We start from the raw sequence: 14156 nt of genomic DNA, 5'->3' as shown, positions 1-14156 counted from the left end.
GAATCACAAGTTCAAGGCCAGCCTGGGCAACTTAGAAAGAGCCTGTCTCAAGATAAAATCAAATTAAGCCAGTTGTGGTGGCATGCAACTACAAGCCAGCACTCAGGAGACTGAAGCAGAAGGATCACTGCAGGTTCGAAGCCAGCGTGGGCTATATAGTGAATTCAAGGCCAGCCTGAACTACACAGCAAGACCCTGTCTCAAAAAAGAGATAAAATAAAATTTAAAAGAGCTGGGAATCTAACTGAGTGGTAGAGTGTATGCCTACCATGCATGAGGCCCTGAGTTTAGTTCCCAGGACCATAAATAAGAGACAGCAAGGGCCCTTTGGGAAATTTCTGACTGACTCCTAGTTTCCCCCTTCCTGGCCCCAACCTGGGGGTGAAGTGAGGTAGAAAGTGAGCCTTGAAGATAAGTGAAACTTCTGGCTCCTCTACTTACAAACCCTTTCAGGGATCTCATGTGCCTTATCCCAGTATTTCTTGATCCACAGACTTTTGTCTTCCAGTTCTGAGTACACAGGAGGCTTTGGATGAAACTCACACACACACACACACACACACACACACACAGATGTCAATTCAATTAATTAATTGGTTTTTTAAAAAATAGACTAGGGCCAGGGATTTAGCTCAGTGGTGCTGCCGCCTGCCTCGCAAGCACAAGGTCCCAAGTTTGAAATCCAGTACCAAAAAAAAAAAAATAGACTAGAGACAGGATAGAATCACAGAACTTGGCCCAGCCTTGCTGGAGCTATTTATTTATGGAAGGGCTATGGGTTGTAAGGTCCTTGGGCTGGTCCAGGACTCCATCTCAGTCACTGTGGGCCTCTCCATAACTCACCTGGGGTGGCTAAGGCCAAGGCCCAGGCACCTGAAAGAAAGTGCTACATGGAAAGGTCATGTCACCCTTCTATATCCAGCCCCTTACCCCAACCTCACCTCATCACATGGATGGTACTGCACCCAGGTGAGCCCAAGGAATGAAGTAAAGAACAGGGTCAAAAGCATAGACTCTTGACACTTTCTCTCTTCCACTGGAGATGTGGCTTTTTCATACCCAAGAGCCTATACAGGGGGCCCCAGGCCTGACAGACTCTAAGAGAGGCAGGAGGATGTGACAATAAGGATGGAGATGGTATGGATAGACAAGGGAGGTAGGGAGGTGGGGCAGGAGGGAATGAGGGCAGGAGCCAGTACCAAGAGCCCAAAGAAATGGGTGGGGCAAGCTACTCTCATGTATTGACTCCATGCAGTTCTCTCTTAAGGGACCAGGTGTAGAGCAGCAGACCTCTAGGAGAGGTGGTGTTGTCCCTAAGCCTCTCAAGGGATCAGGAGGGAGAGGCTGCACTTACCCCATAGGAATCTTCTTCACCCAGACATAATGTGTTTGACAAAGGCTAGGGAAAAAAGTAAAAATCAGCCAGCCACTACAAATAGCCCTTCTCAGGTCTATATTTTTCCCTTCCATCTCTCAAACAGCCTCCCTCTTCCCTACACTTCAAACCCTCCCACTACCCCGTCTCCAGACTGTAAATCTTTCTCTTATTTGAAGGTTGGTGGGGAGAAAGTGAAAGAGGGAAAACACCTAAAATTCTGCTGTGTCCACTTTTTGTGCCAAAGCTCAACATAGATGAAGGAGCGACATTATTTCTACAAATACCCACAAGCTTGAGAAAAGTGCTAGCATCACCCTCCTTGCTCAGATGAGAAAACTGAAGCTCAGAGAAGATAAGTGACCTGATCAAGGTCACACAGCTAGCATATCATAGAGCTACCTCCAAAACTTATCCTCCTCCCACTACACCAGGATGTTCACTCCCAGGATGGAAAAGAACAACATTCACAGAGAGTCAACCAAAGCCCATCTGATGCACACATCCTTTAGCTCCCAGACCCACCAGCCCAAGCCCTGCCTACACTCCCAGGTGCCCTGGGGAGCAAGGCATGTTGGATACCTTCGTAATTGATGCAGCCATTGGCATCCTCCTGCCCAGACAGCAGTTGCTCCACTTCAGCCTCAGTCATCTTCTCTCCTAGGGTGGGGTTGGGAGATGTTAGGCTCTTAATTACAAATGACAAAGGACAAGAAAAACCAAGTACTCCCTAAGTCTGAAGTGGATCTGGAAGTGTCAAGGCTTTCCCAAATGCTATGGAGGCAGGCCCAAGGGTCCTAAAGCCCTGCCTACTTCCTGAAGGTGCTCAAGCTCTATTCAGAGTCACATGACAAGGACAGATGCCTCAAGTCCCCCTTTCAGGTCTCAAGAATAAGCCCTGCTCTGCCAGCTGCTCTTGTCTCCCAAACCTCAGCACTCTTGAGCAAACCCAACTGGGGGAGGTTGTTCCTACAGAGTTCAGGGGGACAAGGCCTGGATTAGGACATGATCTAATGATTGCAGAGATGCCTGGCTACCTACTCCCCCAACTTGTGTCACCCTGGCACCTCACAGCCCTCCATTCTTCCCACATGGACTCTGCCTCTGCCCAGGTGGCCTACCCAGGGTGGCCAGGACATGCCGAAGTTCAGCACCCATGACTGTGCCATTGCTCTCCTTGTCGAAGACACGCAGGCCCTCTACAAAGTCCTCAAACGTGCCCTGCTCCTTGTTGCGGGAGATGTGCTGCAGGATGGGCAGGAACGTCTCAAAGTCCAGCATCTTGGCATTCATCTCTTCCAGCAGGCATGGAAGGACAAAGAAAGCAGCATGAGTGGATAGTCAGGGAAGCACATGGCCAAGTAGAAGCTTCATCCCAGCCTTAGCAGAATCCAGAGTTTAAGCTATAGCTGCTTCTAGATGGGATACCCAGTCAGTGACCCTGGGAGGCACAGAGCTGCCCTTTGGAACAAAGTAAGGGATTTGGAACTTAGGAGCTCTCTGGCTCTTACTCCCAGTGAAAAGAGTAGAGCAGAAGAAAAAGGGAACTTTGGCTCCACCCAGACCTCTGAGCTCTGGGTGGCCAGCTAGGCAGAGGAGCCAAGGGTGGCAACAGCAGGATTTGAGGGGCCCAAAGGGCCCCATAGGCAGGCCTCACTTTCACAGTGTAGACTTTTGACATGTGACAGACATACAGTCACAGAGGTGAACTGGTAGGAAGAACAAAATTAAATGTTGGTCTAAAGAAACAACTCAGCAGTAGAGTGTTTGCCTAGCATGTATGAGGCCCTGGGTTTGATCCCTAGCAATGAAAAAAAAAAATGTTTCCATAACTCTGCATTTGGGTACAGTACTATTACTAGATTTCCTGAAATGCTTGGAATCAATAGTTTTCATAAATTCACCATTTGCTTGTGAATAGCACATTTTTCCCACATTGTAGTGTGTAGAATGTTTTAATTAAATATATGAAAACCATCTTAAATACCGTAAATTTTGCCATGTATACCCAGGTTATCTCTTGGCTTACCAGAAGCCCTGCTAACTTGCACAAGCTCCCAGACTACAGACCCTTTCCTGCCCTCATTGTTCACCCCCAAACTACTGGTATCTCCAGCTAGAGGAGAAGGGAAAGAAGTCAAAACCAAGGAAGAAGGAGAGGACCAATATGAGTCCCAGGCAGCTTCTGGATGACTGGAAACAAATCCAGACAAAGACCCTCAGGTGACAGGGAGGACACTACACCAGGAGGGTTAGCTGGGGACCCACCCTCACCTTCAGGCTTGGGCTTGCCCAGGACACGCAGCACCTCAGCATTGGTGGGATTCTGGCCCAGGGCCCGCAGCACATCCCCACACTGCCCATAGGTTATCTTCATCTCTCCAGTTGGTGTCCGGTCAAACAATGAAAAGGCCTCTTTAAACTCTGTAGAGAAGAGAAGGTGGTGACTGAGAGCTGTTGGGCCTCTGCCCTGGCTGAATAGCAGGTCAATGTGGTAGGTACAATATGTCGATATTTTGGCTGGGAGCAGTGGCACATGCCTGTCATCCCAGAACTCTGAGAGACCAGGGCAAGAGGAACTCAAGTTTGAGCCAGGGTGGGCAACTTAATGAGACCTTGTCTCAAAATTTAAAAAAAAAGGCGGGGGGTGGTGGTGCTTAAAAGCTGGAGATGTACTCAGGGAGAAGGCCCTTGCTGGGTTCAATCCCTAGTACAGGGGGAAATTTTAAGTCAGTATATCTCCCTTCAGTCATTGTCCCAGGCTTCCCTTGACACACCCCACTCCATCTTCTGACAACTAAAGATGTCTCCTGGTGCCTCCAAGATTCATCTCAGTGCTGGGCCTGGGCTTTCTTCTGTCAGTTGGTTGTTACATAATTTGAACATCACCCCTGCCTCTACCCTCTCATTCTTTGCTGATGTAGGTGAGGCATCTATTGGAAATACCAGTTCCTGGGTTCTCATCTTGGATCTGCCTCAGAGCAGGATCAGTCACATTGGGTCTGTTTCTTTGTGAGCACAAGGGTGTAACACTCTACTCCCCCCACCCTTCCTTCTACTATGAGTATCAATGGAGGTGATAGGATGTGGAGGCACTTTGTAAAGTGATAAGACCTGTTCAAAGGGAGCTATTACAAGCACTTCCTGCTCCAAATTAAAAGAGAGTTCTCAGGCCAGTCAAGGTGACACCATGGCCACTATCAGACCACATCAGCTCTGCCACTCACCTAGATGCTGCCTTGGGTGAACTACCAAGCTCTGTGGATTCTCCATTTGTTAGATCTAGGTGGGGATATGATATCCACCTGAGTGAGTTGCTGAGTGGGGGGATCACAAAGAGTGCTGACATGGTGTCTAGGGAACTGATACGTGGTGGTTATGATGAGTGGTAGTTCCCAAGCCAGCTCAATACTATAAAGACTGCACTCCTTGAAAGTAGCAGCACAGGTATCCAAGGGACATGGCCAAATTAAGACACTCCTGGGTCCTTTGCTAAGAGCCTTAATTGTTTGTTAATTTGGATTCAATCAATTCATTAGTGGGGATCATTTAGACAGGGGGTGGACAAGTTACCTTATGCTAGTCACAGAGTAGTTTACTAAGCACATTATCAGTATAAACCAATAAAGAATGTATAAACTACCTAGGAGAAAATCTATTTTTAATCATTTCCAAGTACTTTAGAAATGCTTTTTTCTATAGAGGCCATATATGAATTGTATACAAATTATTCCACATGTCAAAGCAGATTCTCCCAGCCCATTACTAACAATGCTTTATTAGGCATGGATTTAAAATATATAAACATCTTTCACATTATTGAATAAATGAATTCAAATTCCATTTGTACTGTTTATTAGCTGTAAAGCCTTGGGAAAGCAAACATTTAACCTCTATAAACCTCTTTGTTTCTATAAATGGCACCTAATTCATAGGTGATATTGAATGTTATTCAAGCTAATACTATAATGCATGTAAATACAGTAATGTATGTAAAAAATCTTAACACAATGTCCAGCAAAGAGTAAGTGATCATGTAATGCTGTGAGTATCATCCTAATGAGTTTTATCTCAATTTTATCCCTTTGTGATCTTGGGCAACTCATTTCACCTCGTTGAATCTAGATTTCCTCCTCTGTAAAAAGGAAACACATCTACCCTATAACCTTGTTATATGTTTGTTTGGAGGATTTTTTTTTTTTTGAGATAGGGTCTTGGTATATAGTCCAGGCTGGCCTTGAACTTTCGAGCCCAGGTTTGCTCCCAAATCATGATCTTCCTGCCTCAGTCTCCCAAGTGCGTGGATTATGGGTGTGTGTCACCTTACCAAACTTGGACTTCAATTTTTTTAACATTTAAAAAAATTAGCATGGTGTCTGCCACAATTGCCTTCAATTAAATACACTTAGTTAACTCTGAACTCAGAGTTTCTAATCTCCTAATTCATTCAGATAAGCAAAATCAGATTTAACAAAAGAGGGAGTTTCCTCATCTAAGAAGATGTAATGATAAATAAGAGAGTAGAATATGAAAGGGAAAGTAATAAGAAAATGACCTGTAATTTGAGCACTCACCATGAGCCAGGCTCTGAACTGGTAATTTTGCATGGATTACCTCATTAATCTTTACAAATATTTTGTACTATAGGTATTGTTATCCTCATTTATAAGTCAATGCAGATGTGACATCTAACCAACTATTAAGAAAACCAAGGAAAGGGTCGGGGATTTAGCTCAGTGGTTTCACCGCATGCTGCGCAAGTGCAATGACCGGAGTTTGATCCCTGGTACCAAAAACAAAAACAAAAACAAGAAAACCAAGGGAAAAAAAAGAAAGAAAAAGAAAGCCAAGGAAATAGAAGGAGGAAAGAGGAAGAGAAAAAAAACAGCTAATGCTCCAACTGGTTACCTGGGAACTAGCAAGTTCCAAGAAAGCCTTGTGTGCATATAAGAGCCAAACACTAAAGTTTAGAGTTATTTCTAGGAAAAAACAAAGCCAATAGTATTAGAGATTGATCACTGGTTCAGAAGAACCATTTCCTCAATAATCTGCAACAGCTTAGTCAGCTGCCTCAGAGAACAATGAATCCATGCTAGAAAGATAAGGAAACCTGAAGGACCAGAGAAGGAAGTCAAAGGTTAGAAGCTAGTTTCTAAGCCACATGTGGTAGTACATGCCTATAATCCCAGCATTCAGGAAGCTGAGGTAAGAGGATCGTGAGTTGGAGGTTAACCTGGGAAATTTAGTGAGACTCTTTCTCAAAATAGAATTGAAGAAGAAGGAGGAGGAAGAAGGAGATGAGGAGGAGGAAGAAGAGGAAGAGGAAAAGGAAGAGGAAAAAGAACAAGAAAGAAGAAGAAGGAGAAGGAGAAGAACTAAGCAGCTATATCCTATGAGGAAAAGAAATTGGGACCACATCATGCCAAGCACATGCCCTATCACAGAGCCACACTCCCAGCCCAGGTGCTCCTTTCTGTCTTATCTCCTAGAAAGAATGGGACGTGGCAGGGTAAGGACAGGCCTGTGGACCTTAGACAGCCCCATGGCTTTAGGTAGCTGAGAGTGAGGCCAGAGGGCTATGGTCCTAGAACCAAATATCCTAGAGGCAGAAAAACCCAAGGTGCCTTGGTCATGGCTCAGCTCTGTCTTTTTGTGGCTAGAGAAGAAATATGGAGGCCACTGAAAAATTTTAAATAGGGCTCGTATATAGTATAATATGACTAAATTAACAATAAAGTCCTTAAGTGCAACGCAGGTTCCATGGCTACCAAGGAGCAAGTCCTTCCTTTTGGAAATAGGTAAGTGTGAGGTGTCACAATGTCATCAACTTATTTTCAAATGGTTCAGAAAAAAATACATAGGTTTAGACAAATAGACGGAGAAAGAAATAAAATTAACATGGCAAAAGCTCAGCCACTGGTGAGCTGCATACAGGATGTTCATTGAACTACTCTTTCAGCTTTTCTGTGTGGATGAAAACTTTTGAAATAAAATTTTTTTGTTTAAAAAAATTGGGGCCACATCACCTAAAGAATATAAAACTAAGAAGGGACTTGATACCTATCTACAAACAAATGGAAAGTATGCTTCCATTTGATGGAAGATGGAAAATGATAAATAGTCACCAAGTTTATGAATTAAAAAGAACTAAAAACTGTCAATTTTTGCAGACAGGAAAATTAAGGTTTAAAGACATAACTCTCCAAAACAAAAAGACATAATTTTCCCAAAGTCTTCTGGCCAATAGTGGCAGAATAAGGGATAATACAATAATCTCCTAATTCCCAAAGAATTTTTTGTCCTCCATAGCACTAGTAAATCATCATCAGCTTTATCAAGAACAAAAAAAGAGATAATAGGGGTAAAATTAAAGAAGAAACCATTCTGATCCAACATAAGGAAAAACATCTTCAAAGTCAGGGGATAAAAATAAATCAGAATAAGCTAGCCTCCCCATATCTAAAAATTTTCAAGGAAAGAAAAGCTCAACCAGCTGTCCCAGATGGCTTTAACCATGATTCTCATTTGGAAAGTGAAAATTTTTTTATCATTATTTGATTTTCTAGTCCTTACTGTGCTGTGTGGTTTGTATATCTGCAAAAGCATATATTTAACTAAAATACACTAAAATTAACTTTAAGAATTTCACAGCACCTCCAAAGCTATTGACTGAAAGTGACTATTTGCAGCTTATTACAAAAAGTCAGATTCAATTCACTAATTTCAAACTGCATGTACCAGCTCTCATACTCTGGGTAAAGTAGTGTCACTTCTTTGGAGAACAATTTGGAAATAACTATTCCAACTGAATGCACATATCCTTTGAACCACTGTTGGGAATCTTGAGTAGGAAAACACCCTACATTTCCCAATTGGAAATCAACAATCTGGAGATCTACAATGTAGTTCTGGTTGTGTGAGTTTATCCATGTATAAAAATCTGTATCATTGTTTAAAAGAATAAAGTAGAAGAGTTTGTGATAATTGTGAAAATTATGAAAAACCTATTACTAAATAGTATCTTACATAGTATTAAATCCAAATGTTTAAGGTACAGGACAGCATCTATCACATGGGTCAATATGTATATAAATTTTATACATTCATATGTAGTTCTATCTCACTGTATATTTTTCTCAAATGATACAGACTTCTTAATAGTGGTTGTCTTTGGGAGAGGGATCAGCATGAGAAAAACACTTTTATTATTTATTTTTAATATCATATTTTTGTTATTTTTGGTTTTATCATGTGCTTGTATTAATTTACTTTTAAGACAGAGTACGTGTTTAAAATGAAGGGGTTGGATCAGATGATCTTTCAAAGTCTCTTCCAACTTCTATGATTTTATATCCTGGAGACATTTAGTAGGGGAAACAGAAAGATAAGTTCAATAACAGTGAGCTGGGAACATATAACTATGATAAGGTGAAGTATTTTCTTCTTGAAACACTAGACTCCTACAGAAGCATGGCTAAATGATAATCAGGTTGGCGAGTGGAAGATCTTAAGACTTATCTTGAGGTTATACTTAATAACATTTCATATAAGATTGAGAAAACATAAGTCATCCCATCAAAGATAGAGAAGAGTGGTTGATGGACTAGGCCACCCACAGATCACGATTGGCCCTGCCACCATTAGTGTGGAGCATCTTGGCAAACTTCTTGATGGGGCAAGGGTATGCTGGTAACCTAAGGAGGGCTTTTCAATAATGAGAACAGAAATAAGAACTTCCAAATGTCTTGGGTAGACTTCAGTGGTGGAGAAAAAAAGCACTAACACTTGTTGAGTATCTATTTAGCTCCATGAAGTCTGGCAGAGCAGTTAGGAACAGAGATATAGAATCAGATGCCTAAGTTTGAATACTGACTCCAGTACTGACTGCCACATAAGACTGGAGGAGCTACCCTAACTCTAGTGCCTCAGTTTTATCACCTGGTAAATGGGCATAGTAATGTTACTATTTTGTAGGATTGCTACAAGAATTAAATGAGTTAATCCACAGAAAGTACTTAGGACTGGGCCTAACGTATGGTAAGTGCTCACTATAGGTTTGTGATGATTATAAAGATTACTATTACCATGAAGACAACAAGAACGCCTTCTCTTCCTCCTTTTCCTCGAAAGTGCAACAGAAAGGAAAATGTGGGATGGTTCATACTCACCTTCGATCTGGTCGGCAGAGAAGTCTATCTGCAAGGAGGGAAAAAGAGAAGTGAGGGCTGAAACTCTAAAGTCTTACAGAGAGAAGTCTGGTCATTTCCTATGGGCCACTGATGAGGAGGGAAGCAGACTGAGTGTAAGACACCAGACTCCTGATGATACACTGTAAAATAATGCAGCCTCCAAAGCTCTCTCAATACCAGGACAGAAAGAGAGCAAGAAATAATCTAGATAACTCTAGAATCTACCATGACTCCCTATTGTAATTTTGTTGGATCAAAGTTAAATTCTTCATCCTAGCTAACCATAAACTGCACTCACTTTCTCCTCTTCAATCTCTCCCTGATCATCATTCTCAGACAAACTATATGTTCTCCTGCTTTGGGTGCCCACCACTCCCTACCCTTGGACTCTCTTTTTGATTTGATGCTGACTATAAGTCTACCTGCTTTTGCTATTTTTCACTGAAATGCTTGACATATCGTAGGCATTCAAAATTATCTGCTGAATGAAGGAATGGGTTTTGGATTTTGGCGTGCATAATAATTTAGGCTGAGTACTTTCATACTCAGGAGGAGAGTGGGAGCCTCTGGTAATGAATGGCAATGACCAAGCATGAGTCATCATTTTAATCAGGACCTTTTATGGTACGTCATTGTCCTTACCCACCCCTCCCTATCCCAACCCATCTCCTCATCTTCCCAGTAGTGGTTGATACTATCAAGAGCAACTTCTTTATGTGCTACCATTCTTAGTCCTAATTCTGCTTCTTACATTGTGCCCACTGCTCTCCTCTCCTCCCAGAATTGACTTCCATAATGAGGACCCCTGGAGGTGGCTGGCATGAGTTCCAGGAAGGGTTGAGAATGAAACTAGCTATGCTCAGGAATGGAGTTTGCCAAATGTGGGTGTTGGGTAGAGGTGAGGAGGTTAAAAGAAATCCCTAAGTGGGGTAAAGGATGCTCCATAGTAACTTTGGGGGAAAGGTACTGTTTACCTTACTTTGCCATGCATTATGCCCCAGGAGTAAAGAAACTAGTGTAAAAGCATAAAATCTGACTATATCATCATAACCATGCAAATTGGGCTTAGGTTTACTTTTGATCTCTCTTTGAGCAAAAGCACAGGAACTGGGCAACATGATAATAGGGAAAATGGCTCTCATGAAATATGCTGATTTTTTTCCTCCTTTAAAGCAACTTCAACGACTCCAAGATTTGAAGATGTAGACATAGTAAAGACAGCAGCAACTAAGGATGGGAAATTGGAAGACATGGAGGGAAGTGATGGGAGGACACCCACTTAATGCCATCGGGCAGCTGTTTCCCAGACAGCAGGGACCAAACATGGTGCTTTATCAGAACAAATCAGAAACAAAGGCAAGGAGGGCTCCTGAGGGGCAGAGGGGCAGCTTCTCTTGCCAAGCTTAGCTCACAGAGGGTGCAACATGTAACAAAGAAAACCTCATTTACTTTCAACGTTTTAACACTCACCTCAGTTTCCCCAGAGATTAGCCATATTCAAGCCTAGGCATGGAGCAACTGCCTCCACTTCTTGGCCAAGTCTGTTTTGCTTAATTCTTGCCCCTTATCGGGACTACTAGGGCTCAATCCCAAGATCTTTGACACAGTAATTGTAGGCTATCACTGCTATGAATGCTGGGAATCCTGAGAGGCTCACACAATTAGAGCCCTGGGCTTTAGGTTCCATTTGTCACAGAAAATAATCCTGCACTCTTATTTTTACCTAATTCCTCACCACCCCCTGCCCTGTTCAAAGGCTGAGATCCCCAGGGGCCCACCACTCCCAGGTTGTTATTAATAACTTCATTTCATACCAGTAGGCACTTGACCTCTCCCATTCTGGTGCCAAGGCTTAAAACTGCTCTTCTCCGGAAGCTTCTGACCCCTCCTCCCATTCCTTCAGTTCATTCCTTCAGCAGCTGGGCCAGATAGCTGGGAAGCCTAAAATAGCTGACTCAGCCAGCAGGTTCCTGTCCTGAAGCCAGGGTTCCCAAAGGGCAGATATTTTTCTTATTGTTCACTGAAATACTTGGCACATAGTAGGCACTCAAAAAATATCTGTTGAATGAAGGAATGATTTTTTTTCCATTAAGTTTATTGGTACATTTTAGGTATAAAATACAGTTACATTAATCACTGGGATCTTGTACCTTTACATGATGTATCTTGGTTCTTATTTTTTCCCCATTCCCCTGCCCTCCCTTCAAACCCTCCACCCCTCCCTATTTACAAAGACTGTGTTTCCATTTTTTTTTCCTTTTCTCATATTTTTTCTTTTCCCTTCTTTCCTTTTCCCTACTCCTCCCAATTCCCCTGCTCCTTTAGACCTTTTCTTCCTATTATATCATATCAATTACACATTTTTTAAATTACAATATCAAGATCTAGGAGACATTACCACAGATTTTACAGAATTTAAAAGGATATAGAAAGCATATTTCAAAAATCTTTTTTGAAATAAGTTTGACAACTTCTAAGAAGTACCTTGGAAGACAAATTGATGAAACTAACTCTGGAGGAAATATAAAATTTGAATAGCACCTATTAAAGAAAGTATATTCCTAGCTTGAAAACCTACCTATATGACAAGAGCAGGCTCATATACATTTTCACTGATAAATTATATCAAACAATTAAAGCAGAAAAAAAAAGGAACACTTCTCCCCTCATTTTAGGAAATAAACATTATGCTAACACTAAAACGGGATAAAGATAATAGAAGAAAAAAGTATGAACATAGATAGAAATTTATTTAACAAAACAAACTATTAGAAGTCAGATCTGGCAGTATGTAGAAAGTGGAATGATTTTTTGATTCAATGTGAGGGAACAGGGTGGGGCAGGGAGGTAATAAACTACAGAGGCCGAGGGCAGCAGGCCCAGCTCCCTCATCCAGGGATGGGCCATTCTACTGCAAACCAGATAGGAGGCCAGACTAAGGCCACAAAAGGAGGGGCCCATCTGGGTAGGGAAAGAGGGATAGAGGGACTCAGGCTCCTTTACTTTATCTATGGCCTCCTGTTTCATCCCCACACCCCCTAAAAGAATGTTTGTGAGTAAAGCTTTTCCCAGGTTCCAGCACAGGAGCACCCCACCCTAGACTGCTTACTTTATTCATCCAGGTTACACTGGCCGCTATCACTGTGTTTGTTCTCTATAAAGATATCATACCACCTGCCAGGAAAAGGTCAGGCTCCTTTACTTCACCATGCTGGCCCCCATAAAGCCTTTTGAAAAGCTGAAGAGTTGGTCGGTTACACTTCCCACCACACTCAACTCTGGGCAAATCTGAGGTAGTTAGCTTGGGCCTTCTTGAACAGAACAACTGCCAGTTCTTAAGAGAAGAGGCCTATGAGTCAAGATGGCTCTCATTAACCCCAGTCCAACACAGGTTCCATAGGGCTCTGACCTGGGGCAGGGACACCCCAGGCCTCACCCTACTCTGCTTCCTCAAAGCAGATCTCTAAGCTCCAGGGCAAATAGGATCCTGAATGACATCCCCACCCCTTTCCTACTGGCTGAGCTTCACTCACCTTTACACTTTTAGGGTCAAAGCCCAGTTCCTTGAGAGGTTCAGGAGCTGATGCTGGGGCAGGAGCTGGGGAAGCAGCTGGGGCTGGCTTGGCTACATCCTTCTTAGGTTCAGGCTTCTTGGGAGGCATGCTGTCTTATTGGAATCTTCAGAGAAGAAGGAACCAAGAGATGCAGATGCAACCAGCTCCTGAGAGATGAGATAGGAGACTGGGATGCCTCCCTCCTCTTTTATCCTGGGCAGGATCCCCCACAGAGGGGCTGGGTGAGAGCAAGAGCAACTGCTACTGACTATAAAAGGAAGAAACAGCAGCAGGGTACAGCTGACAACTGTGTATTGTCACCAGGTTTAGAACTACCAGCCCCCTCCCACATACACACCTTACTCCCCTCAGCCTCCACCTCTGGGGAAGGCTGCCCATCGGTGCAAACCCAAAAGGGCCAGGAAAACAGACCCTGTCAAAAATGCCACAGCAGCCAGAGAGATGACAGGGGCAGTTGATAACCCTCACACAAAGCCCAGGGGAGGCTGAGGCTTTTTTTAGCCCCTCCTGAGCAGAAGCAGCCCACTGCACATTCCTTTTCAGCCAAGATCCTTTAAGCTGAGAGCCACTCTGGGCTCTTGAGGCTCAGCTCTCTCGGCATGGAGCCCTGAGGCAACAGCTGGTCCTGTCAACCCCGCCATCCCACAACCGCCCAATCTGCAGGGTAAAATTCTCCATTTTTTAGAGCTGGCATCCCAGGAACTCCACAGACCTCAAATCCCTACCACTCCCTACCCTTATCACTCATTCAATCGATTACTTAACATGTGTGTGTGGCGGGGGGGATCTGAGTGAGAGGAGAAGCTGTGACAGAAAGTAAAGAGACTGGAGGTCAGAAAACTTGGAATCTAGTTTTTACTTTACTTCTAATTCTGTGCTCTCTCAGTGTGTGTGTGTGTAGTGCACACTGTGTGCCAGGGACTATAAAGCACTATTCATATAAACTCTTATTAAATATTCACCCTAGGGGCCGGGGATTTAGTTCTGTGGTGTTGCTGCTTGCCTCACAAGCACAAG

The 14156-nt window shown here is 43.2% G+C and overlaps 1 protein-coding gene across 3 annotated transcripts; it reads right to left on the bottom strand.

Annotated features, from left to right (window-relative positions):
• Positions 1 to 719: 719 nt before the first annotated feature.
• Myl4 (myosin light chain 4) lies at positions 720 to 13497 on the bottom strand. Of its 3 annotated transcripts, XM_004868645.4 has the most exons (8): positions 13477 to 13497; positions 13098 to 13285; positions 9544 to 9571; positions 3650 to 3799; positions 2497 to 2670; positions 1958 to 2035; positions 1355 to 1399; positions 720 to 873 (listed from the first exon to the last, which is right to left on the bottom strand). In XM_004868645.4, exons 2-7 carry the CDS (start codon positions 13224 to 13226, stop codon positions 1371 to 1373), a joined length of 588 nt encoding a protein of 195 aa, XP_004868702.2. In that variant the 5' UTR covers positions 13227 to 13285; positions 13477 to 13497; the 3' UTR covers positions 720 to 873; positions 1355 to 1370. The 3 variants fall into 3 exon arrangements, with proteins under 3 accessions (XP_004868702.2, XP_012922483.2, XP_087060004.1); XM_013067029.3 differs by lacking the exon at positions 13477 to 13497 and having other exon boundaries at positions 720 to 886; positions 13098 to 13391; XM_087203878.1 differs by lacking the exons at positions 13098 to 13285; positions 13477 to 13497 and adding an exon at positions 11379 to 11501.
• Positions 13498 to 14156: the final 659 nt, after the last annotated feature.

The sequence above is a fragment of the Heterocephalus glaber genome, unplaced genomic scaffold, assembly GCF_053883595.1.
Source record: "Heterocephalus glaber isolate CG9 unplaced genomic scaffold, H.glaber_assembly_v1.0 deba00001813, whole genome shotgun sequence".
Lineage (NCBI taxonomy): Eukaryota > Metazoa > Chordata > Mammalia > Rodentia > Bathyergidae > Heterocephalus > Heterocephalus glaber.
Note: the sequence above shows the minus strand (reverse complement) of the source record. Positions and strands in the feature narration are given on the sequence as shown.

Excerpts from the sequence above, each read along its gene's own strand:
- Myl4 (XM_004868645.4), bottom strand. The coding sequence starts at position 13,226 with ATGCCTCCCAAGAAGCCTGAACCTAAGAAGGATGTAGCCAAGCCAGCC. Across the intron at positions 2,671-3,649 it reads GGGCAAGCCCAAGCCTGAAG|AGATGAATGCCAAGATGCTG; the intron begins GTGAGGGTGGGT and ends GCCTGCTGGAAG. Across the intron at positions 1,400-1,957 it reads TGGCTGCATCAATTACGAAG|CCTTTGTCAAACACATTATG; the intron begins GTATCCAACATG and ends TTTTTTCCCTAG.